At 45.3% G+C, this 26,314-nt stretch overlaps 1 protein-coding gene and 1 long non-coding RNA gene across 5 annotated transcripts in view; one reads left to right on the forward strand and one right to left on the reverse strand.

The window, feature by feature from the left end:
• AZIN2 (antizyme inhibitor 2) overlaps positions 1 to 19,220 on the forward strand; it is a 32,630-nt gene extending 13,410 nt beyond the window's left edge. For 2 of the 3 annotated variants that reach the window (XM_079138905.1, XM_079138906.1), the window contains exons 8-11: positions 530 to 692; positions 1,861 to 1,973; positions 14,471 to 14,682; positions 17,724 to 19,220. In XM_079138905.1, coding sequence (XP_078995031.1) covers positions 530 to 692; positions 1,861 to 1,973; positions 14,471 to 14,682; positions 17,724 to 17,862 — 627 coding nt within the window. In that variant the 3' untranslated portion in view covers positions 17,863 to 19,220. Of the gene's footprint in view, positions 1 to 529; positions 693 to 1,860; positions 1,974 to 14,470; positions 14,683 to 15,792; positions 16,661 to 17,723 lie in introns of those variants that run through there. The other variant, XM_079138907.1, reaches the window with a different exon arrangement.
• A 6-nt stretch (positions 19,221 to 19,226) lies between these two features.
• Positions 19,227 to 23,804, reverse strand: LOC306660566. 2 transcript variants are annotated; one of them, XR_013763671.1, is made up of 3 exons: positions 23,688 to 23,804; positions 23,469 to 23,596; positions 19,227 to 20,894 (listed from the first exon to the last, which is right to left on the reverse strand). It is a non-coding gene; the product is annotated as an uncharacterized lncRNA (long non-coding RNA). The 2 variants fall into 2 exon arrangements; XR_013763672.1 differs by having other exon boundaries at positions 19,227 to 20,990.
• Positions 23,805 to 26,314: the final 2,510 nt, after the last annotated feature.

Raw genomic sequence — 26,314 nt, forward strand, 5'->3', positions numbered from 1 at the left:
AGGCTGTCAGAACATATGCATAGACCTGTTATGTTTATAATAAAAAATAATGTTTGCATAAAAAGAATTAAAGGAGCTTTCTAGAAAGTTCACAATGATGCGATTCATCAGCATGACAGAATTAGGTGTCTTTTGTCTTCTTTTTCCTTCTTATAAATGATTTTTTCTGTAATCTAATGTATTATTTAATGAACTGGTTATTTATGAAAGAAAGATCCATCTGTCTGAAATTTGAGCACCCAGCCTTATAAAAGACTGCTCCTCCCCATTGTGAGGGCATGGAGCAGGGTGATTTATATAAGCATGAGGGTCACGATTCAGTCCTGTCCCCCTCCCACCTGCCTGGCTAGCTGTCCCCAGTGACCAGCTGGGGCCTTAGCTGCCAAATCTTTCTTCCTGAAATCAAAACAGCTTTCAAGAAACAGACTTGGAGCTGTAGCAAGCTTCAGCATAAACCCCACCTTTCAAACTAGAATAGACTTAAAGTCTATTTTGAACACACAACTGTCCCCTCATCCCCTCCCACCAGATTGCTTCTGTGATCAACTCAGCCTTGGACCTGTACTTCCCAGAGGGCTGCGGTGTGGACATCCTTGCTGAGCTGGGGCGCTACTACGTGACCTCCGCCTTCACCGTGGCAGTTAGCATCATCGCCAAGAAGGAGGTTCTTCTGGACCAGCCTGGCAGGGAGGGTAGGTGCCAGATGGGCAGCAGAGCCCCATTCTTCCCTAAAGCTGGGACAGTGGCTGGCTGAGCAGTGTCTAGATTTAGGCCCAGTGGTGGTGTAGGGGGGAGTCTGGAGAATGGGTGCTTGCTGTAGGGAAAATAACAATCAAGTCCTCTCACCCCAAGATACTTGTTTAGCATCCTTTTTCCTATGCATGTTCATATTTTGTGCAGATTGAGATCAAGACAGACTCAGGGAGAATAGATTCTTTATTGACTCCATTTTTTTAGATGAGGAAAACAGTCAAAGGGAATACAAGTGAATTGCTTAGTAGCTTGTGAAAAGATAAAGCCTGTATTTGACCCCATGTCCATCTCCTCTCTAAGGTACTCCTGCTCATCCAGCCTCATAACTTAATAAAATAATCACCAACTTATATTTGTTAAAGTCCCCGGTACAGATGACAGAATGAAGGCAAGGAGAAGTTGGGTCAGCAGCCCAAGGTCACACGACTGATAAGAGGCAGTGCTGGAATTCAGTTCAGGCCAGGCTGTCTCAGTGTATGCCCACACAGACAGTGTCAACACTCTTTTCTGTCCTTCCAGAGTGACAGATCGGGCCTCCCAGGGACCTCTCTGAGCTCTGTGAGAAATAGGTGTCAAAGATTCTGATCTTGGGCTTTGCCCTGTGTTCTAGGACCCTCAACACAGCATCAGAGAGAATTCATATGGCAGGGTGGTGGGCTCCAGGTAGAGAGGTCCTGTGTGTGCGTGCCCAGGGATGCCATTCTTCTGGCCTCCATCACTGATCTGGGGAAGTAGCCTATCTAGTCCAGTCAGAAGACCTGGCTTGTCATTCCAGCTCTTCCACCGCCCTGTTGTGTGCCTCTGAGCAAGAGGCTTAACTTCTTGGGGCCTTGAGTTTGGGTGGGCTACTCTTCTCCCTTTGCTAGAGCTGCAGGCAGGCAGGGTCCTGGGTAGGACTGCTCAGCGGCCAGGGGGAGTGCTCCCACCACGACAGTGAACCCGTCATCAGGAGGTTGGCTGTTGGTGGCTTCTGTTGCAGGACCTACTCCATAGTTGGGGAAGGGGCAGCCCTGGCATCCTGCTGGGCCCACAGTGGTGCCAACTCCCCACTCCCTTCCACTCTCTCACATTCTGCTTGTACTGCCCCCCATCCCTCCCCACCTGCAGAGGAAAGTGGTTCCGCCCCCAAGACCATCGTGTACCATCTTGATGACGGTGTGTATGGGATCTTCAACTCAGTCCTGTTTGACAACATCTGCCCCACCCCCATCCTGCAGAAGGTGAGCCAGCCCCGTGGGCCTGTTTTCACCTGTGTGTTTCAGTAACCTCTGTTGTGTTTTTATCTAATTTTTCTTTCTTTATTTTTTTGTGGTGCTGGGGATTGAATCCAGGACCTTGAGCATTCTAGGTAGTTGCTCTATCACTGAGCTCTATCCCCAGCCTTTTATCTAATTTTTAAAAAGTAAAACATGTTCATTGTAGAAATTATACAAGGACAAAATTATTGCTGATAACCTCCCTATGCCAAGATAGACTCCTTGTACATTGTGTTTATTGTTATTCTTTAAAAATATGCATTGTGGCTGGGAGCAATGGCATACACCTGTAATTCCAGTGACTAGGGAGGCTGAGGTAGGAGGATTGCAAGTTTGAGGCCAGTCTCAGCAATTTAGCAAGGATCTAAGCAACATAGTGAGACACTGTCTCAAAATGAAAAATAAAAAGGGCTGGGGATATAGCCCAGTGGCTAATTACCCCTGGATTAAATCTCTAGTACCAAAAAAAGCATTGTACTTTGTTTTCATCAAGTTAAAATCATTATCATGGGTAGCCATTTCCATACTATTAATTAATCTTTGACAACACGCTTTTTTTTAAAATTGTAAACAAATGGGATACATGTTGTTTCTCTGTCTGTACACGGCGTAAAGGCATACCATTTGTGTAATCATAAATTTACATAGGGTAATGTTGTTGGATTCATTCTGTTATTTTTTCCCTTCCCCCACCCCTCTTTTCCCTCTATACAGTCCTTCCTTCCTCCATTCTTGCCCCCCTCCCTAACCCTAACTCTAACCCTAACACTAACCCTTCCCTCCCCCCATTATGTGTCATCATCCACTTATTAGTGATATCATTCGACCTTTGACAACACGCTTTTTGAGGACTACATAGTATTTCAATTCATCTAACTCCAATGTGGCCGTGTGGCTTCCTGTAATTTTTTTCTTATACTGGGGACTGAATGGTTTTTTGTTTTGAGCATTGTGAATGTGTCTTGGCATACATCCCTGATTACTGGTCTGGGTTAAACTCCTACAAGTAAAAAGAAACAGTTCCTCTGTAATGAGTTTTTTATATTAACAGGGGAACAAGAGTAGAAAACACCTGGGGCCTCCAGCAGTTTCAATGGGCATCAGGCAGGGCATTGTATTTTTGTGTCTCTGGGCCTTTGTTCACGTGGCTCCTCTTCCATTCAGATCAGTCTTGAAAGCTCCTGCGGGGAGCTCTTCCTACCCTTATCCCACTGCAGGCAGAGGGAACCCCCTTCACCCCCCAGGGGCCCCAGCACTGTGTGGGGTGCTGGGTTCTCATTCTGCAGTTAAAATTGGCTGATCTGCTGTCTGAGTCAGCCTCCCTACTGGGCTGAGGAATTCAGTGTTCTACTCATATTAGCATTGCCTGCATTCCTGTGGTAGCCCACATCCTTCTGCACGGAGAAGGGACCAGGCTGGGCCTTGGCTAGCCAAGCCCAGGTGGCAGTCCCCCTCTTCCTGTTGTATGCCATCCCTGAGCCACTCTCCAGTCCCTTCATTGGCTCCTCAGAACTGGGGCCCCCACCCACGGATTTGCAGATATGCCAGGGTCCCTGCTTTGGCCCTTAGTTGGCATTCCTGACTTGGGCACCAGGATGTTACCTGCTCTTTGTGGCCTGTGCTCTTCCTTCTCTGGAGGTTGCCTCGATTTCCTCCTTCAGGCTCTCAACCATTCACCCAGGGTGGCCCTGTGGGAGGAGAGCCAGGGCGGGGCCCACAGTCTGGTGGTAGAGACCGTGTCATTTAGATCCGGCTGTGTGGGGAGTGTGTCAGGGGGACTCAGCCCAGCTAGGGCTATCTCCGCCTTGTTGTCCAAGGAATGTGCCCCTCATGAGTGGTCGTGGCGGCTTTGTGTCCCTACTCTTCCTTTCTGGGGACTTTGGTTTTAGACTTCAGGTATAAAAAGTTGTATGAAATAGGATTTACTTCTTATCACTGGGCCATGCTTAGCCTTCTGATGTCTGTGTTTCCTCTTTTTTGTTTTTTTAATTCAACAAAGTATTCTGCTGAGGTCTGCAGACCATAGTAGGTAAGAGTCTTTTGTGTCTTGGAAATACAATCCTGTTGGATAGAAATTGTGTGTGTGTATGTGATTAGCACACAAATTACAATGTCATGAGGAAAGTATGGGACAAATATTATTGGAATTTTTCAAAAATATTGTAGTTATATCTCTAAGAGATAAAGACTTTGAGTAAAATTACAATTCCATCATCAAATGAAAAAATTAACAATTTCAGGGCTGGGGTTGTAGCTCAGTGGTAGAGCACTTGCCTAGCATGTGAGGCACTAAGTTTGATCCTCAGCACACATAAAAAATGTAATACAGCTATTGTGTCCATCTACAACTAAAATTTAAAAAAAAACCCAACAATTTCATAGTACGCATGCTTGGCAAGCTCTCTACCACTGAGCTACACTCCCAGCCCCACCACATCTGTTTTAACTTATTGGTTTCCCCACCCTTTAAAAAAATTGAAATGTTTTTCATAATTTATTTGTTGATGAAACTGAGCCGTTTGCCCTATAGTTTTCTGTGTTCTGGATTTTCCTGATTGGTGGATTTTCTGGATTCCCCTTTGGTGCTGCTGAACATGTTTCTCTGTGCCTGGTATTTTTTTTTGAAATTAGGTAGTTACATTTCATGGTTTGAATAGATTCCCAGGTTTTTGAATAAAAATACTTCCATGGGAGGCCTTGTCTGTTTCCTTGAGCGTAATAAGCATCCTTGTCATTTTACCACCCCATCCCTCTGTTACCTCCCATGCAAAGTATCCGCTGTCTTGACTCATGTATTCTCAGTCTCCTGCTCTTTCTTTTTCTTTCTTTCTGGTACTGGGGATTGAACTCAGGAGCACTCAACTGCTGAGCCACATCCCCAGACCTATATTTAGAGACAGGGTCTCACTGAGTTGCTTAGTGCCTCACTTTTGCTGAGGCTGGCTTTGAACCTCCTGTCTCAGCCTCCTGAGCTGCTGGGATTTCAGGTGTGCACCGCCGTGCCCAGCCTGTACTTATTTTGTACTTTTTAATAATGATAATTATGATCTATGAAAACTTCCTGGGCTCTTCCTCACATCACACTTCAGGAGTCATCAACACCAAGCACATACCTAGAGTTCACCCATTTCTCTGCTATATAACACTGTGGGTGGAAATGCCATCGATGAGTCTTCTGTTTTCCTCTTGAGGCATTTGGACTTTTTCTAGGTTTCTGCCTCTGTGAATACTATGAATTCTTGTACATATCTCTGTGTCACATGATCAAGGAGTGAAAAGACAGGGGATAAGGTACGTGGGACTGTTTTCCAAAGTGACTGTATCAATGGACAGTCCCACCATCTGTGTATGAGAGACATGGTGGATCCACATTTCCCCAACACTTGGTATTGTCAGACTTAAAATGTTTGCACAATGGAATTGCTATAAAATAGTATCACATTGTGTCTTAATTTGCATTTCCCTGATCACTAAGGAAGCTGGACTGTTCTCGTTTATTAATTGTCCATACATGTTTTTCTTCTTCCAGGGCCTCTGTTAGGTGGTTACTGTACTTCATGCCCGATATTCTCTACCACATGGTCTGCACGCGCTCCCCTCTCCATCAGCTCCCACTCACCCTCCACGCTTCTCCATCCACACACTCCACAGAGGATGCTTTTGAGAGTCACATTCATGTTGCTCGGCCCTTCGTCCTCAGCAGCCTGTCCTCCTCTGGTTTCACGCCTGACTCTCTCTTGGCTTCTGTGGCAATGTCCTGGGCCTTGCCTTCTTCCCTGCTAGTCCCGCCTAATCTCTCTGGCACTTCTTCTTCTCAACTCTGTCTCAGGCCTCAGTCCTGGGCCCTCTTGTGAAAATAAATACTGAGATATGCCATTTCAGATAAATAAGCCAACAACAAATGCAAACATTGGCATGCAATGCCTGTGAGCTTATTGTGTAATGGGTGCAACTGGTAACAGTCACTCCTAAATTTCTCTATCCTGGATTGCACCCCTGGGCTCCAGACCTATATATCCAGCTACCCATGTGACGTTTCTCCTGGTATCTCACATCTTAGATCTAATTTGTTCAGAACTGAACTTTCAATTTCCAGCCCAAAACTTCTCTGAGTAGACAGCACTTCCACTAGCCTGTTGTTTAAACTAAAAATATTGGCATTTTTCCTGCTTTCCCTCTCTCTCCACAGGGAATCTTCCTGCAGTTGTTCAGTATAGTTCCAAAATAGGTTTTGAGTTCATCTCAATTTTTCTCTGACACCATCCTAAAGGCAAGTCACTGACACCACCCGCCTGGACCATTGCAGTAACCATTGACTCCTCTTCTGACCTCTCCTCCTGCCGTCTCACCAACTATTCTCCACAATGCAGACAAAATGATCTTTTTAAACATCCAAAGATCACGTCCCTTCTTGGCTTAAAACCTTCTGTGGCTTTCCATTGCTCTCAGAATAAAGTTCAGACTGCTCACCCCAGCTAGAGAGGCTCCTGCCCATCCTTCCAGATGCCTCTCCTTGCTCCTCCCTCTCACTCACCTGTTACATCCCCACTGACCTCTTTTGTGTACCTGGAACACCTGAGCTCTTTCTGATCTCAGGGCCTTTGCACTTGTTCTGCTTAGAATGATGTTTACTTGTTCCTTAGATGACTGTTATTCTCTCACTCTATGTCTCAGCTCAGAGGTCACCTCTTTAGGAGGTCTCTTCCTCATTACCCTTTCTAAAGCAGGTGTGGCCTCCCACCATTAGCTAATTTTGTCATCCTATTTATTCTCTGTGAAACATCACAGTCCATAATTATCTTGTTTTTATTTGCTTGCCATTGGTCTGTTTTCTCCACTAGCAGGTAGGCCTTATGAAGATAGCTACCTCATTCAATTTGTCTCCTCTAATTTCCCAGTACCTGGCACATGGTAGATACTTAACATTTATTAAATGAATTATGACTGAATGAATCATCTATTATATTGTGAGACCCCTGAAGGCAGACACTATTCATGTTTGTTCTCTGTCTAGAACTTGGCACACAGTAAGTACTTAGTATATGTTAGAATTGGATTAATTTTATTTTTTGAGATGGAGTTTCTCCATATTGCCCAGGTTAGGTTTGAACTCATGGGTTCAAGCAGTCTTCCTGCCTCCACCTCCTGAGTAGCTGGGACCACAGGTGTGCACAGCTGCACATGGCTAGACCAACCTACCATCCTTCCTTTCTTCCTTCCATTCTTGAGATGGGGTGTCACTCTGTTGTCCAGGCTGGCCTCAAACTCTGGTCCTCAAGTGATCCTCCTGCCTCAGCTTCCCAAATAGCTGGACAACAGGCTCATATCACCATTTCTGGGAGAATTGAATATATTTTTAAAAATTATATAAACAACTTAAAATTTAAAGGGACTTAGACAACGCTTTGCATCCCTCTAAGGGAACTCTGTTCGTCTGTCTGTAACGTCGCCCCTTTTCACCATGCATGTGTGCTGCAAGGCTGCAAACCTCACACCTATGTTGGTGTGGCTAGTCACCGTGCACTTACGGCAGCGGTGCTATACTAAGCATTTCTCTTTAATTTTTGCAGTAATCCTTTAAAGTAGGCATTATCAATCCCATTTTACAATGAGAAAATTGAGGCTTCGAGAGGTGAACTATCTTGTTCAAAGTCACATTCTTCATAAGCAGTAATGCTTATTAACTGTAGACTCCAAGTCTCTGGAGGATAGGGCTTATGTCTGACTCATCTTTGATTATCTGTCTGGTGCCAAAGAAAAGCTCTTAACTACTTTCCTATAAAACTACTGTCTTCCTATAAAATTGCTGTATTGCTGGGCATTTAAGCATTGCTAATTTTTTGTTTTTCATGCTTCCATGAATACGCTCTTTGCTAATCTCTGCCTGGCTGGCTCATTTTACATGCTTCAAGTGTATTCACATTTGAGAATGATTTTCTTTAAAAATTAAGAAATTTTCTTTTTATTGGTATATCATAATTATACATAGTTGTATACATAGTTGTAGTTACATAATTGTAGAACTTGTTATATATTCATTATGCATACATCAGTATATAAACTCTTTTCTTTTGAATAATCTCTGGAATAAGATTACCAGGTAAAAACATATGAGCATTGTTAGGTCTCTTGATACATAATGCCACATTATTTTTCCAGCATCTTGGACTAATATCTGCTGTTACCAACTGCACCCATTTCACAGGCATTGCATGCTATGACCTGTTCTTGATGTCTAATTTATCTGAAAAGGCATATCTCAGTATTTCTTTTATTTTCATGTCATTTTTTTTTTTTTTTTTTTTTTTTTAGTGGTAATGGGGCACTCTACCACTAAGCCACATCCTAAGTCCTTTGTATTTTTATCTTGAGACGAGGCCTTGCCAAGTTGCAATGCAATAGAAATATGGGGGACTTTACCATTCAGTTCATAGAAGAGGAAAACCAACTAGAAAATGAAAGGTGCTCATTGGTAATCAAGGAAAGGAAAATTATAATTAAAATGAGATACAAAAAATAAAAATAAAATGAGATACCATTTTATACCAACTTGGTTAGGAAATAAAAGAATGGCAATGTGAAGCATCGGTGAGGGTATGTTATAGCTGGATCTCTTAGACACTGCTAGGTGGGAGTTGGTATATCTGTTTTGTGAAACAATTTGTCATCAGATAAAGCTAACAAACATTAGGTGTATGTTGTAAAGAAATTCTTGGCATGTATGTTTGAGGAGATATATCAGAGTGTTCACAGAAGCAATCCCAATTTTTTCTTTCTTTTCTTTTTTTTTTTTTTTGCGGAGCTGGGAATGGTACGCAAGGCCCTGTACATGCTATGTAGCACTCTATACCTAAGCCACACTCTCAGCCCCGGGAGCCATCTTTATACAACAGTGGAAACAAGCAGTAATGTTTGTTGGCAGGGCCATAGACAAATAAATTACAGTGTAGTCCATGCAGTGACTTCTACACAGTGTATTGTGAACTATGGCTGTATGTAGCAATTGGATGAATTGTGGGAATGTAAGTTTCAACAACAAAAAAGCAAGTTGTAGAGATTACAAACTATCATTCAGAGTATATAAATTTCAAAAGTATGCACAACTAAATCTGTTTAGGGCTAGTTACAGAATCTGAAAACGATGAACATAAAATTGAGGATAATGGTTAATGGTCTAATGAGATTAGAGAAGGGGGATATCATTAGCGTGGGCCACAAAGGGGATTTCAAAGATACTGGAAATTTTATATTTCTTTAGCTGGGTGGTAAGTACACAGATATTCATTTTTCAGTTGTTTTTACACATGATATATTATTTTCCATGAATTAACTAACAAAAAACTGAGCCTGTTACTGCTTTGTTAGTATTCTGATAGTGTCATAAGTATTCTTTTATCACATGGTTTCTAAGGTTAAGAAAAATATCTTGGGAATTTCAATTAGTAGTAGTTTATTTAACCTATTTATTAGATTTCTTTCTCTCATTTTTTCCTTTCAATATTGGGTATTGAACCCAGAGGCATTCTACCACTGATCCACATCCCTGGTCCTTTTTATTTTTTATTTTGAGACAGGGTCTCACTGAGTGGCTCAGGCTGATCTTAAATTTGGGATCCTCCTGCCTTGGTCTCCTGAGTAGCTGGGGTTACAGCTGTGTGCCGCTGGGCCTGGTGGGAATTCTATTTTTTGTTGTACTGAATTTTTTTTTTTCCAGCTGGGAAAAGGTAGAGCCTCCAGTATTTTATTTTCCCATTGAGGTCTTAGTATTTTCTTTGAATAAGTATTATTGTGGCCCAGGCACAGCCAAGAATTTAATAACCTAATGCTTTCATTGACTGAGTGCAAATTTCCCCTTTGTTTTTTGAGCTGAGATACTGGCTTTTGTGTTAGTACTCACTGATTCCCTCTAATAACTTTGATTCCCTTTGGATTTCCCAGGCGAACAAACATGTTATTTGCAATGTAATGTTTTATTGCTTAATTTTCTTCATATCTTTTTGCCCTAATAGTGATTGCCAGAGTTTCTCAAGATGTATAAAATAGGAATGATGATAAAAAGCTTCAGATGGGAAGTCAGAAGACATGAGATTGAGGCCTGGTCTGCCATATGCTGGATGAGTAACCTCAGGCCAGCTACTGAATCTGAGCCTTGTTTCTCTAGTTTCTTCATTAAGAAAGTGAGGGCACTGAACTTTGCTTACTAAGGTTGCTTTTGGTTTTGAAATGAGGCCATTTTAGTGTATTTCCGGGAAGTTGGAGTTGGCTCCCTATGTATGTTAGTCTCTCTTCATTATGGGGTTTTGTTTGTAGTTTTAATTAAGAAAAAAATTTACAATAGGCTATTGGATACCATCTCGATGTGTTTTGGAAAAATTACCTTTGCATTATAGATCTGCATTTTTTGTGTTATGATGAACACAGTGGTTGACTTTGCCTGTGTTGTCTCCACCTTCTGCACACCAGAGCAAAGCATCTGAACTTTGAAGATGATTCTTTGCAATATAAGCCTGGATTTGGTTATTTAAGGTTTCATGTCAGATTTTTGCCTATAGACCAGCAAAGGAGATTTGTTTAAATTATATTTATTTGTTCTAATTAGTTATACATGACACCCGAATGCATTTTGATTCATTGTACACAAATGGAGCACAACTTTTCATTTTTCTGGTTGTACATAATGTAGAGTATATCATTCATGCAATCATACATGTACCCAGGGTAATGATGTCCATCTCATTCCATCTTTCCAACCCCCATGCCCCTTCTCCTCCCCTCTGTCTAATCCAAAGTTCCTCCATTCTTTCCTTGCCCCCCACCCCCATACAAATCGGCATCCACATATCAGAGAAAACATTTGGCCTTTGGTTTTATGGGATTGGCTTATTTTGCTTAGCATGATATTTTCCAACTCCATGCATTTACCAGCAAATGTGATAATTTTATTCTCTTTTAAGGTTGAGTAATATTCCATTGTGTATAAATGCCACAGTTTCTTTATCCATCTATTGAATATCTTTATTCATCTATTGAAGGGCATATAGGTTGGTTTCACAGTTTAGCTATTGTGAACTGAGCTGCTATAAACATTGATGTGGCTGCATCACTGTAGTATGCTGATTTTGAGTCCTTTGGATATAGACCCAGGAGTGGGATAGCTGGGTCAAATGACTGTTCCAATCCAAGTTTTCTAAGGAATCTCTATATTGCTTTCCAGAGTGGTTGCACCAATTTGCACCCCTACCAGTGAAATATGAGTGTACCTTTCCCCCAACATCCTCACCAACACTTATTGTTGCTTGTTTTCTTGATAATTGCCATTCTGATTTGAGTGAGATAAAATCTTAGTTTTGATTTGCATTTCTTTAATTACTAGAGATGTTGAACATTTTTTCATATATTTGTTTATCAGTTGTATATCTTCTTCTGTGAAGTGTCTGCTCAGTTCCTTAGACCATTTGTTGATTGGGTTATTTGTTTTTTTGGTGTTAAGTTTTTTGAGTTCTTTATATATCCTGGAGATTAGTGCTTTATCTGATATGCATGTGGTAAAGATTTTCTCGCACTCTGTAGGCTCTCTCTTTATGTTATTGTTTCTGCAAAGGAGATTTTGAAATGTTTTGTTCTGACACTTGTGTGTTACCTTTGTTTATCTCATTTTTTTTTCTTTTAAAATATTTCTGATTTAAAGTTTTTTACAAATGGGGATTAGTTAGGAACTCCATCCAGGACATGTACCTTTCAGGGTATTTGATCTTGTTTCTTCTCTGGAACTGTTCCCATAGTGGGTCTCTGGGGAAGGCAGTTGGTCTGAGATGGCTCAGAGTTCTGTTAACTCCCTCCAGAACCTGGGACAGGTCACTTCCCTCTGAGTTTTCTCATCTGTAAAACAGGACTCACAATGGTGCCACCTGCCTCCCAGGTGAGATCTGAAGTTGTGATTGGCATGCTTTGTAAACAGGGAACTTCCTGCCTTTTCTCACAGAGGGGCCCAGTGGCCATTAGATTTGGCATCTTTTTTTACAGTTTTACAGTGGCCTATTTCCGTTCAGTTACCAGACTTGTATACAGGGCTGAGATTTACAATCTTGTCGCCACATTCTTTTGGATTATTTATTTTGCAAGTTCTTTTTTTTCAAAAAATGGCTTTCAATAGTTAAATGGTAGATTTGCATTATTTCCTGTGAAGCCTTAAAATTTTTCTTCCATCTACTTTTTATTTGTGTCACTAATGAGAAGTGAGAGAATGCTAACTTACAATCCAAGGTTGCCTTTTCTCTTTATACTGTTAGAACCTAAAGTGTATTTTCTCCAAGATCCTTGTGGATACATTCATAGAGCATCCCCTGCCCACCCCCCGCAAACTTTAAATGTTATTTTTTTCTAATGATTGACACTAAGGGAAATAATTCAGAGCAACTGAGACTAATTTTACTCATTAACCAAAAGCTTGTACATAAGAACATTAAAGTAAATGGTTTGCCTCCTCTTCCTAGAACTTTATGAATAGGGGAACTTAGCTGTTTTGGTGTCGCCCTCAGCTCCTAGATCAGAGCGTGGCATGGAGTAGGTGCTCGATGTGTTTGCTGAAGAATGAATTCATGAATACAGGACAATTCTCAATCTTGATTCTAATAAGTTGTGCATGGTTTTCTTTATTAACAGGACTAATAGCTTATTAGCTTTTTGCGAAATACATAAATATTATTTCTCCTTGTGGAAACCATGACTTTTCTTTCTTAATTTTGCTCATTCCTGCTCCCGGCTAAGGCACTGAAATGCCTTTCCTGTTTTCTCCATTGGTCTTCACTGCCTCCTCCTAGCACCTGTGGATGGCTTCTATTCATGTCCTTTTTTTCTTTTCTTTCTCACTCTCATCACTCATATATATGTAACACATTCTTTCATTCACTTCAAAAAATATTTTGACACCTACTGTATGCCAGATGGCAAGGTACACAGGAGGTGGGGATGAATGGATCTGATACTCTCCTGGGCTTGTGGAATTGATCATCTGTCCAGGAAGACAGTCTTGAGCAGCCACTTCACAAATATTGTCACAAATCATGGCAAATACAAAACTTGGGGAGCATAGAGTTTTAGGATAGGCTTTCTGGACTCTGTTTCTATCAGGATCTAAAGGAAAACAGGACTTGGCATATTTGGAACCTCAGGGAACAATATGAGTGAAGGCAGAGAGTAGGAGAAAGAAGCCCAGAGCAACAGGAGAAACTGGAGGACATGGCTAGGACAGCAGAAGATGGGCCGGGGGTCTTGGAGGGCAGTCAGGGTCCGCACATGTCCATCCATCCGTCACGACTCCTTCTCTAGGACCTGCCTGGCAGGAGCCCTACACTGTGACAAATTGCCCTGATATTTCAGTTGCCTGCAAATGGTCTGTGTTACACATTCCTTTTCTGGATTTGGAAGTCATTTAAGAAAAAACTAAAAATGTAATGTAAAAATTTGAGCAAATCTTTAACTTCTCATAGCCTGTTTCCTGAAATGGAAGTCATCATGTCTGCCCGGTGGGGTCCTTTGTGGCCTCTGCCAGGTCTCCCTGTGATGGTCTGCTGGAGGCCTGTCTTTCTCATGGACTTGAGGGAGGATGGGCCTAGCCCAGCTGCATCACTGGCTCCTGTCACTGGATCTGATATGGAATGAGGGGAGCCAGGAAATCTTTATAGACGAGGCAGTTTCAGGGGCGGGCCCAGCAGATAGGCTGGAACTTGAGGATGGGGGAAGGGCGTGGTGGTGTTGTCACAGCTGAGGTCTGGAGAGTGGGCAGTGAAGACTGAAGCACAGATGTGACAACAACAACAACAGCAGCAGTGGTAATAATGCTGACTTCTTGGGCCTTTGCCATGTGCCAGCTGCTGGGTTTTTTTTTTTTTTTTTTTTTTTTTTTTTTTTTTGGTTTGTTTGGTACTGAGGACTGAACTGAGGGGAGCTCTATCCCTGAGCTACATCCCCAGCTCTTTTTATTTTTTATTTTGAGTAGGATCTCGCTAAATTACTGAGAGTCTTGCTAAGCTGCTAACCGAGGCCTTGAACTTGCAATCCTCTTGCCTCAGCCTCCTGAGTAGCTAGGATTATGGTGTGCACCATTGTGTCTGGCACAAACCACTGTTTTAAATGCTGTACATAAACTAATTAGTTTATCCTTTGAGTAGCCCTACAAAGTAGGTACTATTTATTATTCTCATTTTACAAATAAGTAAACTGAGGAAAGATTAAATATCTTGCTCAAAGTCACACAGACAGCAAGCACTGGAACCTGGATTTGAGACCAGGTATTGTGGCTTCCAGTGTAAGAGGCAACCAATACAGAGAAGTGGCCAGGCTAGGAGGCTCACCCAGTCCTCATCCCGTTGGCTATGGGAGCCACATAGACTTTAGAGGGAGGGCGTGCTAAGGGCGTTGAGAGCCCAGAGTGCTGACGGGGCTCTCCCTCTCTCCTGCAGAAACCATCCACGGAGCAGCCCCTGTACAGCAGCAGCCTGTGGGGCCCAGCTGATGGCTCTGACTGTGTAGCTGAAGGCCTGTGGCTGCCGCAACTACATGTAGGGGACTGGCTGGTCTTTGACAACATGGGAGCCTACACAGTGGGCACAGGGTCCCTCCTCGGGGGGACCCAGGCCTGCCGCATCACCTACGCCATGTCCCGGGTAGCCTGGTAAGGGGGCTCTACTATGAAAAGGAGGCAGGGGAGGCAAGCTGGGCTGAAGAAATAAGGGAAGTTGGCGATTGGGACCCTGTTTCCGTGTAATCCAGTTTGACAAGTAGCTGCTGGCTGCTGACGAGGCCTGTGTTGGGCAAGTGGCTGTGACTTCAGAGGAGGCTGAGCTTCCCCGAAGGAGCTCACAGCCCCAGAGGATGCAGGGACATAGACAGGTCCTCAGGATGGCACTGCTGGGTGGGAGGTGGCGGGCAGGAGGCAGGAGGAAGTGGGCAGGGGTGCCTAGCAAAGGGAACACAGTACAAGTGAGGTGCATTCAAAGCACCACCCAAGGCACTAATGGAGGTCGGCTGTGACTGGAGAGGGAGGCAGGGCTAGATCTGGGAAGGCCTTGAAGGTCAAGCGAAGGACCTGACACCTGTTTGAAGCAGGGGTATAACATGGTCTGATTTGCATTTTGTAAAGACCACACTAGCTGCCTTAAGGTTGACAAGGACAGAGGCAGAGAGAGATGGCTAGCTGGATGGCAGCTCTCTGACCTGGGCTGAGCCTCAGTCTTCTCACTCAGAAAAAAGGCACACCACCAGCCCTGCCTGCCTCTTCAAGTAGTGCTAGGATCCAGCGAGGCAGCAGGGTGTGACATGGAGTCATGCCTGCTTAGCCCCGAGGCACACCTTTGCTTGGACATCTACTATTATTTCCTTCCACTTATATACAACTCTGTGGGGATTAGTGTTGTCATTGGGAGAGGTCACCTGCCTGATGTCATGCAGCTGTGCAGTGGAAAGGGCCCCCCTGTAGGACTGGGAAAGGGCTATAGAGGGCAGGGTTCATTGGGGGGGTGCTTTTTCCCCTCTGGGCACTCAGGAGTGAGTGTGGCCTATGTCTTGAGGTCCCCAGGAAACCACCAAACCCCAGAACTAACAGGGCATCAGGAGAGTCATATTTCATTCATGCAGTCTATAAGCCTTTGTTGTTTCTGCTGTGAGGAGCACAGGACAGGTTTTGTGGTGATTTTGCCACCTGGGGAATTCTGATAAGGCCTAAAGACAAACTTCAAGAGCAGTCACCGCAGAGTTGTTATCCCATCCCTGGCTCTGTCGTCAGCAGTTACAGGTGGATGAGGTCAGAGAGAGTTGGCTGAACTCATTACGAGGAACAAAAAGTGCTGGTGAGTTGAATGGACATGTCAAGAAACGCCCCCCCTAGCAGCGCGGCCTCAGCAGAATGCTTTGATCTGCTACCTGCTCTGTGCTAGGTCCTGGCGGTACAGGGCGGTGGGTAAGCCAAGGTGCAGATCTGCACACACGGGCATTGACACCGAGTGAAAAGGCTACTGGGGAGGGAGGGACAGTGAGTGGAGGGTGGTCAGGGAAGCTTCTCAGGAGGTATCAGCAGGTCCTTATATGGACCAAAGGAATATAAGCCAAAGGAATGGCCAAGAGGCCTGAAAGGTCTTATTTGCTCACAAAATTGCAAGTTGCTCTGTCCACATGCAAGGAGTGGCCTGTGAGGAAGACTGGGTCAAAAAGGACCTTGACACCAATAAAACATGAGAAAAAAGGATGTTGGAGGTCCAGATTGGACTTGGTTTTAAAGGTAGTAGGGAGCCACAGAGAGATTTTAAAAAAATAGACCAGCCCATTTTTAAAGATAAGGAGACAGAGGCTCAGTCAGAGGGTACTTGGCCCAGAGTCTTCCTCAAAATGGGACCAGCCTGAGTGGGCTCTGGAGATACTGACTTCTGAGTTGCTACTGAATTGTATACATCAGCAAAGAAGGAGGTCTTCCTACAGGTGGGAGATGGAAAAGTGCTGTAAGTATGAAAGGATAGAAGAGGGAGGGTCTTGTGGAGAAGCAGATCCCTCAGCACAAGTGAGTACCAGCTGGCATGGCCCCTCCAGGCGTATGGATCCTGAGCCCAGTGCTCTTTCCCCACCCAGTATCCACCCAGGTCCTTACCTCCCCACCACGAGTACTTGCCAGGTGCTAGCTTGCTGCAGGAGCTCCAGCAGGGAGTAACACAGATGTTTCCTTGTCCTGCTGTAGATGGAAGAATGTCAGGGACATAAATATTGAAGCTGTATTGTTATGAAGGATGGAGACACTATGTGTGGGACTCTGCTGTGTCCTGCTCCTCTGAGGTTCTGTCACTGAAGCCAAGACATGGAGGCTGAGGAGGAATTGGTCGGGGGAGGGTTGATGGTTTAGGCAGTGACAGGCGTGGGCACAGGCCTGGGAAAGGATGTGGGAGAGCCTGAGAAGTGGCTCCTGTGATGGCCTCTGGCAGTGTGGGCAGGCAGGGCTGACCCCACCGGGCCTGAGAGTGGAGGGAAGTTACTGGGGGCTCAAGAGCAGGGAAATGCCTTTTAGGAAGATGGGCCTGGGCCAGGGCTGGAACTGTCTGGAGTGGGTGAGAGCAGGTCAGGGAGACATGTGGCCCTGGCGTGGCCCTGGGAGAGGTGGTATTGTCAGTGGGAATGGAGACCAGTGGGTGGTTCAGGAACTGGGCTGGGTGGAGCCCGACTGTGTGGGGACAAGATTCCCCATCTTAGCCAGAGCAGTGGATCAGATGATGGAGCTTTAGTCACATGGGTGCAGAGGAGGAGAAATAGATTGTGGGGCTGTTTGAGGGGAGCAGGAAACGAGTTATTTTTGAGACCTAAGCCTTGGGTATGATGAACATGGGCTCTGGAGTAAGAGCTGGGTTCATCCTAGTCCTACCACCTGCAAGGCCACTCCTCACAGTCTGTTTCCTCATCAGTAAGACAGTGGTAAAGCCTGTTCACAGAGTTTCGGGGAGGATAAAATGATGATGAAAAGTCAAGTGCCTGGTACCATGTCTGACACACAGTAAATGCTCAACGATCATTTTGTGGGTTGCTTGCTCTTTTTGGGCAAGTGGGGACTGCAGTGGAGGACTCCCTTGGCCCTGCCCTTGGCTCAGCTCAGGGTTCAGAGCATAGTACAGGGGCCATCAGGAGCCCCCAGGCCTCAGGACCTGCTATCTACCTCCAGCACCCCTCTCTCACCCCCAGGGAAGCGCTGCGAAGGCAGCTGCTGCCTGCGGAACAAGACGAAGATGCTGAGGGCATGTGCAAGCCTCTGTCCTGTGGCTGGGAGATCACAGACACCTTGTGTGTGGGCCCTGTCTTCACCCCGGCGAGCATCATGTGAGCGGGCCCTGTCCCCCCCTCCGGAGAACCCCAGCGGGGCCGCAGAGATGCCTCTGGGAGAGGTGGGGAGGGCGGCAAGCAGGGCACCCTCTGGCCAGGACTCTGGTGCTCACTCTGCTGCCCCCACACTCCACCTGTAGTGTTTCTGCCCTGTAAATAGGACCAGTCTTACACTCACTGTAGTTCAAGTATGCAACATAAATCCTGTCCCTTCCAGCTGTGTCCGCCTCCTCTGCAGCGCAAGCGGCTTGGTCAGTCAGGTGTGGGGGTGTTCTTGGGGTCTCCCTCGGTCTCCTTCCCCCTTTGTAAATATGAAACAAATAAATATTTAGGTTTTCTAATACTCCAGTGGAATCTAGCAGTTCAATTCAGAAAGGAGTCTGGGTTGGGCCTGAGGAGAGACCTCCCTACCCTGCATGGATGAGCCTGCGTCCATTTCAGTCCTGCCCATGCTCCTGAGCCCTGGCTCAGTGTGGGCATCTCCCACTGGCACCCACCTCTCTAACTCTTAACTCACCTGTGTCCTCCTCTGGGGCTGCCACACTTGGTGCCATGAGGAAGGGTGTGCTGTCAGGATTGGGGTGGATGGTCAGAGCTGCCTCCCTGCATGAGTTCATGACTGTCCAGTGGCCTCTGTCTGAACCTGACAACCAGTCTAAGGACTGGGACAACTGAGGATTTGACACAGCATTGGAAACTCATAGGAAAAATAAGGAGTAAAGGGAAGAGTGTCCAGAAGGTTTATTGTTTTTGCAGTTCCAGGGATTGAACCCAGGGCCTCACACTTGCTAGGCAAGTGTTTTGCCACTAGGCTGCATCCCTGGCCCCGCTTCCCCGCCAGGAGGTTTTAAGAAGGTCTACAACATGTTTGCATTGCCTTGCCAACCTGTAAGCAGAGTGAAGTTGCTGTGGTTGGCTTTGCTCTGTCAGTACTGTGAGGACAAGGCTGGCTGCTGACTCCTTCTGTGTCCAGTGCCATCAGCCCTGACAGTTCCTCAGACTGGCAGTTCTTACCAGGACAAAGGTTCTTCTATTACCAGGGTCCAAGCTATGTGCCTGAGATGTGTGAGCTGCTTGGCAAAGGAGTTCAAATTTTAGATTTCTGTCAGCTGCTATAGGACCCTAAAGATTTTTCTTCTTAAATTAAAAAAATTGATATAATTTACATGCCATAAAATTCATTGTTTTTGAAGAATGAAATTAATGGCATTTGCAGGTAAATGGATGGAACTAGAGAATATTATGCTAAGGGAAATAAGCCAATCCCCCAAATCTAAAGGCCAAATGTTTTCTCTGATAAGTGGATGCTGCTGCACAGTGGGGGATGGGTAGGAAAGAATGAAGGAACTTTGGATTATGCAGCAGGGAGTAAGGTGAGGGGTGGGGTGGTGGGAAGGACAGTAGAATGAGACAGGTATTATTACTCTATATACATGCATGAAAAAAGTTAAAAGAAAAAGACCAGGGAGACACTGAAGTAATTTCATGTGACTTCTAGGTGCATGGTAACAGTGCCTTTATTTATTAAAAAATTTCTTTTTAGGTTATGGGGATTGAACCCAGAATGCTTAACCACTGAGCAACATCCCCAGCCCTTTTTATTTTTTCATTCTAAGACACGGTCTAGCTAAATTGCTTAGGGCTTCACTGAGTTGCTGAGGCTGGCCTCGAACTTTCCACCTTCCTCCTGCCTGAGCATCCCAAGGCCCTGGGATTACAGGTGTGTGCCATTGTGCCAGGCTCTTTATTTTTAACTTGTATAGAAAAATCGTAACGTTAAATCAATGACACCATGGCAGTGATATAGTTTCTGGTTTAAAATTTATAAAAATTCACTTTTTTTCTTTCAGAGTACTGGGGTCTGAATCTATGGGTGCTTTACCACTAAGCCACATCCTCAGCCTTATTTTATTTTGAGACAGGGCCTCACTAAGTTGTCCACACTGGCCTCCTGCCTCAGCCTCCCTTTAGTCACTGGCTAAAACCCTGTTGACATGTACAAGTGAATAGTGTTCAGTACATTCAGAGTTGTGCAACTCTCACACTAATAATTCTAGAATACTCTCATCACTCCCAATAAAAACCCATCAGGAGTCACTCTCCATCTTCCTTTCTGCCAGCCCCTGGCAACACTAATCTACTTTCAGCTCTAAGCTCTATGGGTCTACCTATTCTGGATGTTTCACTATGATTTTTTTTTTTTTTTTTTTTTTTATGGTACTGGGGATTGAACTCAGGGGCACTTGATCACTGAGCCACATCCACAGCTCTATTATGTATATTATTTAGAGACAGGATCTCACTGAGTTGCTTAGTGCCTTGCTTTTGCTGAGGCTGGCTTTGAACTCAGCCTCCTGAGCTGCTGGGAACTATGATGGTTTTTATATCCTTACTTGAGCTCCTTTTAGGGTTATGTTGCTATCCTGCCTCAGTATCGCAGTCAGTCCTGGGCCTTCATGTCCTTGAGGTCATCTAATGAGGCAGTGAACCACATGTTTGGAATGAATTATGTGCTTGCCAGAAGCAAAGATATCTCCTTTTTTAGGCTGGGCCTAGTTTTTGCAATCTGATAATAAATAGGCTGAGAACTCTGGGTTTGAGAGACTCAGAGGGCAATCCCAAGGGGTTATTCCCTTGCCCCTTTTGGGGTCCCCCAACGTCATGCTTTACAGATATTCTCATGCTGCAGGGCTATCAGCCCTCCATCTGTGAGACTATTTCTAAGACTTCTTTCATTTCAGATGTCTAGGTAGATCTGGACCCCCCCCTCCCCTGCTTCTCTTTTTGGGGGCAGAGGGTAGCAAATGCAGGGTCTTCTTCTGGAACTTTCTTCTGTTGCCAAAGGTGGCAGGAGCCCTGGGAGATGTGGCTGGCCATGTTGAGGTCATTATCTCATCAGAGCCATGTCTGTGGGGAGGGCCCTCTGGGCTGTGGGACTGACAGCAGCTGGCATGGAGCTTGAATACACATCTTGCCTGGAGCCTTCCTCATGTTTCACACTCCCTTTGCTGCGAGAATGTGATATTTACCTTTCTGAAAAAGATACACCTTGATGAGACTTACTTGAGAATAATTGTTAACAGTTATTTCTTTTCAGTTATTTGGTTTTTTCCTTATTTCCATCTTCTTCTGAAGAGAAAGAAGAAAAAAGCATTAAATGTGGAGACTGGTAAGGGCTTAGGCGTATGTGTGGGGGAGGGATTTGACCGGAGGTCTCCCAGAGCCCTGGCTGTACAGGCATTTGTCCCCTTGGAGCTCCCTGCTAAACAGTCTGTTGGCAGAGGCTCTCAGAGACCCATCCTGCCTTGGGACCTCACTGAGGGACATCCTCCTCCCACACTGCCTACACCCAACTGCACTGCATCCCTGGATGCTCCTGTGTGTTCACTCACCCTGGGAGGTCAATGGACCCAACAATCCCAGGTGGCCCCCTGCCCTCTCCCTCTCAGGCTGGTGCTTCCTCCCTTGCACAGGCCACCCTCACTCAACAGCTTACCCTGTCACTCCACTTCACCTGGAATGGTACCTATGTCTTCACCCAACTACCTCCGACTCCCATTCTTCCCTGCCTCACTGGTTCCGACCTCCGGTCTCTTCTCCACTACTCAAACATCCCACTGCTGGGCCTGCATTTACTGTCCCCTCTCTCTAGAATGATCATTCCTGTGGGGACTGCTCACTTCATTCAGGTTCTGCTCAAATCTTTCTTCTAGATGAAGCCTTTCAGAATCACCCTTTAGAAAACAGTGCTTCCCAGTCTTTTCCCTTAACTGGTTTTCTTTTTCTTTGCAGCATCTATCACCACTTGACATACTTCACAGCATGTTTGTTTAGGTATCGTCAACCCCTCTAGCATGTGAGCCCCTTGGCAGTAGGAACCTAATTTATTGTTTTCATTGCTGTGTCCTTATCACCCAGAACAGAAAAGTATATGCCAAATGAATAAATACAGGTCCTAACCTGTCTGAATCTGTCAACTCATTTGTAAAACGTGACTGCTGAATACATTGACCTCAGAGTTACTGTGAGGATTAAATAAGAAAATGGATATGCTAAGGTCTGCCAAATACTTACGTACTCAATAAATAGCATTGGAAGGTAATTTCTTGGGCATTTATTGAGTATTTACTGTGGCCTTGTGGTTGATACGGGTGATGCAGAGATGAGTCCCTAAGAGTCTTCAAGGAGCTCAGTGAAGTACAGTCATCGAGGGCCTCGAAAGAAAAAGTCAATTCTGGAGTAGGAAGCCCTATGTGCTCCTGAAACATAAGTATGACAGGGCCTTTGGGAAGATAAATGAGAGTATTCAAAAGGAATAGGGACAAAAGAAATGGCGGACTGGTGTTAGCATGTACCTCCTTCACCTCCAGCCTGGGAAAGGCAGGCTTAGCCAGGGAGCCTGATGGGGACAGAAGCAGGTAAGTTGTCATCGCTGTCTGCCCCTGCTCAGTAGGGACAGAGTAATAGTGTGATCTGTTGGTGGGAGCCATCTCCCCCGCCCCACTTCCTGGAAACCCCTGTCCATGCCAGCCCTTCTAGTTGCAAAGTGACCACAGGAGAGGCAATAGCATGGGCTTCTATCCTCCCTTTGCTGCATTTTAAGTCCTTTCTGGCTATCTGTGGGTTGAGCAACTAAAGCCCTGTAGGAATTCTGACCTCCTGGTGGTCCAAGGGGTCTTTGTGAAACATGAATTCAATCTTGTCAGTCCTCTACTGAAAATCCTTCAGCTGATTCCCACAGGGATGCCAATAAACGCTAAATTGCCCCATACCCTTGTTCACTTCGCTGACTTCATTTCATGCACCTTTCTCACATTTCAGTTCTTTAATGTCTTTTGACTAGTCTTTTAAGCGAGCATAGAGATGGAGGATACCCCTGAATCCCGAGGGGCATCTTGTCCCTTCTTAGCTTCTAAGTGGCCCTAGGACGTGCAGTGACCACCTGAAGGAGCTGGGGGTAGGGGGAGCTGAAAATAACCTCAGGGTGACTCTTGGGAACAACCCAGCTCGACACACTTGGTGAGACCTAAGCCAGGAAACAGTTTATAGGCACACAGGATACCTCAATGGCACTTTCTAGCTGACCTTGGCGTAGGACCACCCGATAAAATATAGAACACTCGGCTAAATTTGAATTCAGATATACGACGGGTGATTTTTAAGTATGTATATGTTCCAGGTGATATCTGGGGTATTCTTTTAATAAAGCATTATTCGTCGTTTATCTGAAATTCAACTTTAACCGGGCGCCCTGCATTTTATTTGCTAAATCTGGTAACCTTGCCCTGGCAAGTGCCGGTATGCTGGCCGTTCCTCTCTGGAGTTCGTTTCCGCGGAGGAATGGGGACATTTCTGCAAGACTTGCCTCGGGAACTCCTCGGGGGGAAGTATCCTTCACGCCCACCCCAGACAGTCTTCCGCTCAGAGGAGTCATGTGGAAAGCGCACTGGTTTTGGGAGTTTCTTGCTGAGTGAACATGACAAATCCCTCCCTCTAGGACCCTCATTTTTCTCATCTGAACATTAAGGCTGTCAGGGGAGGAAACGAGCCTCTCAACGACCGCCTAACGGAACCATGATTGTAAGGCTCCTAGACGCCGGAACTCACCAGCCCGGTCCTCCAAACCTAGTGCATTTCCGGTGTATGACATCACTTCCGTACCTAACAGCTTCTTAGGCTTCGCGCTATGCGCTCTCGCGCCCTCTGTCGGCTGGGAGGAGGGACAGATTACCATACTGGAAAAAAAAAAAAAAAAACAGAAGCTATTGGTTGAAAGCTGGAGAAACGTACCTGCGATTCGCAACCTCCACCAATGGCAAACCTAACCTTCACTCAGGGCGGGGCTCCCACTGGAAAGAGGTCAACCCGGGACGGGGGCGGGTGGCGTGGGAAAGGGGTGTCCTGGTCTCCGCCGGTTAGAAAGGCCGAGAGTGGTTCCGGAAGTGGGCTTCTGGCCCACCGGCTGCTTCCGCTCCCACTAAGAAGTTGCAGGAAGCGGTGGGTTGTAAGGAGGCTGGCAGCTGTTGGCCTCTTCAACCGTCCTCTTTCCTCCCCGAAGGAAGACCCCGCTAAGTCCACGCGGAAAACCCGGGGCTTTGGAGTAGCCCTTGATTTCCAGACCAAGATGTTTGGCATTTTAAAACAATCAAGAATGCCTTGTCCGCCCTACCGGGTCCTCGCCCTTGACTCGCATTTCTTTTTATCCCCACAGGCTTGGAGTGGATTTTATGACAGGAACTCTGACTTCTAACTGCCGTGTTGGAATCCGAGTTCTGCCAGGTCTTAACTGTGCCACAGTCCCAGCCTTATGTCTTTGCTGAAAGGATCAACTACATTTATGTATTGAACACACTAAGAACAGTAGCTGGCTCATGGTGACCCCCGAATCAGGAAATTGAGACTTAGTCGTGGAATAGTTTGCTGAGAACAGGTAGTAACCAGTGGAACAGGTTGGGAAGCGTCTTCTCCTAGAGGGCCTTCTCGACCTCTGTTCCCACCCAACCCTCTTCCTGTGCTTAGAGGAAGCCTGTGATGATCACAGTTGCCTTTATAGCAGAACATGCATTTATTTAGTAGCTCCTTATCACCAAATGGCTGCTCTCTGGGCATTTTAATAACTCAGATGCAGTTGGTGGGTTTCAATAGCATGTGCCCCTGGCCAAGAGCAAGGTTTCTGGGAGAAGAATGGATGACACCAAGGTACATTTTCTGCTAAAGCCCATTCATAGAAAAATCAGTAGAAATAAACTTAGGAACATGTTGAATTTGAGCTCTATGAGATATGTAAGTGAGATAATAGCATGAGTGTTACGTTAGAGGAAGGCACAGGGTGTCATATGAGGTCTGATTAGGGAGCATGTCAGCTCAGGTTAGGGCAGACTTGGCAGAAGTGGTGGGTCTGGGTGGGAGTAGGAGTTGGCCAGGTAGAAAAGTTGGGAGATTGAGCAGAGTCTTCCAGACCAGGGGAATAGTGTATACAAAGGAATAGTGGTGAATACTTCATGAAGAAGAAATGAAAAATAAAAGTGAAAACCAGCAAAGGGAGAACTACACTAGAAGAATAGTCAAAGGAGAAACCAATTCGAATTAAAAATCAGAAATAGATTCCTGGTGTCATGATGTAAGCTGGCTGTTCCAATATGGCTGCACACTGTCGTGATCTGCTTCTCTGCCACAGGCCCAAAGCAACAGGGTCAATTGATCATGGCCTGGAACCTCCAAAACTGAATTTTCTAAATGAAAATAAATTTAAAAGCATTCTTGTGACTGCGACTTCTCTGAATGCCAAGTCAAAGGAAAAGAAAGAAATCCTGTTCGGTTCCTTGCCTTTGAAGCCTCAGGACAGGTTCCTTGGCCCCGCCCACCCCCCAGGAATCCTTCACCAGCCATCTTTCTCCCTTCTCTGTTCTCCTAGTTCCAAGGCTCTGACACACCCGTCTCCCTCACCTGCCAGGGAAAAACTCAGTGCTGAGGAATTTAGTTCTCAACCTCTATCCTCGTCTAGACTGCAGGATGGATCTAACTAGAAAAGACTCATTAATGACCTAAACCAAGGAACCACGCAGCCCAAGATACATTCCTTTGCTTCCTTACAACAACAGAAGACTGCGGGCATTTTTTAAAGGCAGAATATATCTTCCCTTGGCATGGGTGCCTGCCTATCGCCTCTTTATCACCCTTAGATTATCCCTTCTGTTCTCCTGCCTTTAAAGTGGTGGTGTGTAATGAGACAAGGAAGTAATAGGATTGCTATAGTAGTGTGTTATGCAGTAATAATAAGCTGTATTTGGTATTTGCCTGAACTTGTAAAACTAAAAGGTGCTTGGTGATAAACTTGCTGTGTGGCAGGATGACACTCCTGAACAATGCCGATAAAAACCTTTATCTATGATTTGAGTGGGGGCTCCTAGTATAGTCGTGTTCCGGCCTTTATCGATGAAGACCAGAGCATGACTGGGCTGAAAATCACTACTTAAACCCCTGGACTTTTGGAGCAAACTGTCAGCAGCACCATGACCAGAGGACTCCTCATGGCTCTGTCTCTTGACTGCCCCGGCTGCTGTCCACTCTATCACTGATTGCTGATCAACCTGTCACAGAAGCCAGATTACTGACCACCTCTCTTGCGGCGATGACTGCCACCTGCCTCCGCCTTATTGGACACCCGAGGACATCCAAAGACATCCGAGGAGCTGAAAGAGGCTACGCCTGAGAAGAATCCCTGTGGTCTTGCTGACTGACTTCTTGGATAAGAGATGTTACATTGAATAAGTCCATGGGGATTGGACTCTAGGTGAACAAGGGAGTGAATCTTCAATGTATATGTGACTTGCTATTATTTGGAATGTCAAGTTGAGTGTGCACTGCATGAATAAAATCCACTTGTTGGAACTAAACTTGAAAAAAAAATCAGAAATAAAATTATGGGAAATAAAAATCATTTCTCAATAATA

The sequence above is a fragment of the Sciurus vulgaris genome, assembly GCF_902686455.1.
Source record: "Sciurus vulgaris genome assembly, chromosome: 1".
Taxonomy (NCBI): Eukaryota; Metazoa; Chordata; class Mammalia; order Rodentia; family Sciuridae; genus Sciurus; species Sciurus vulgaris.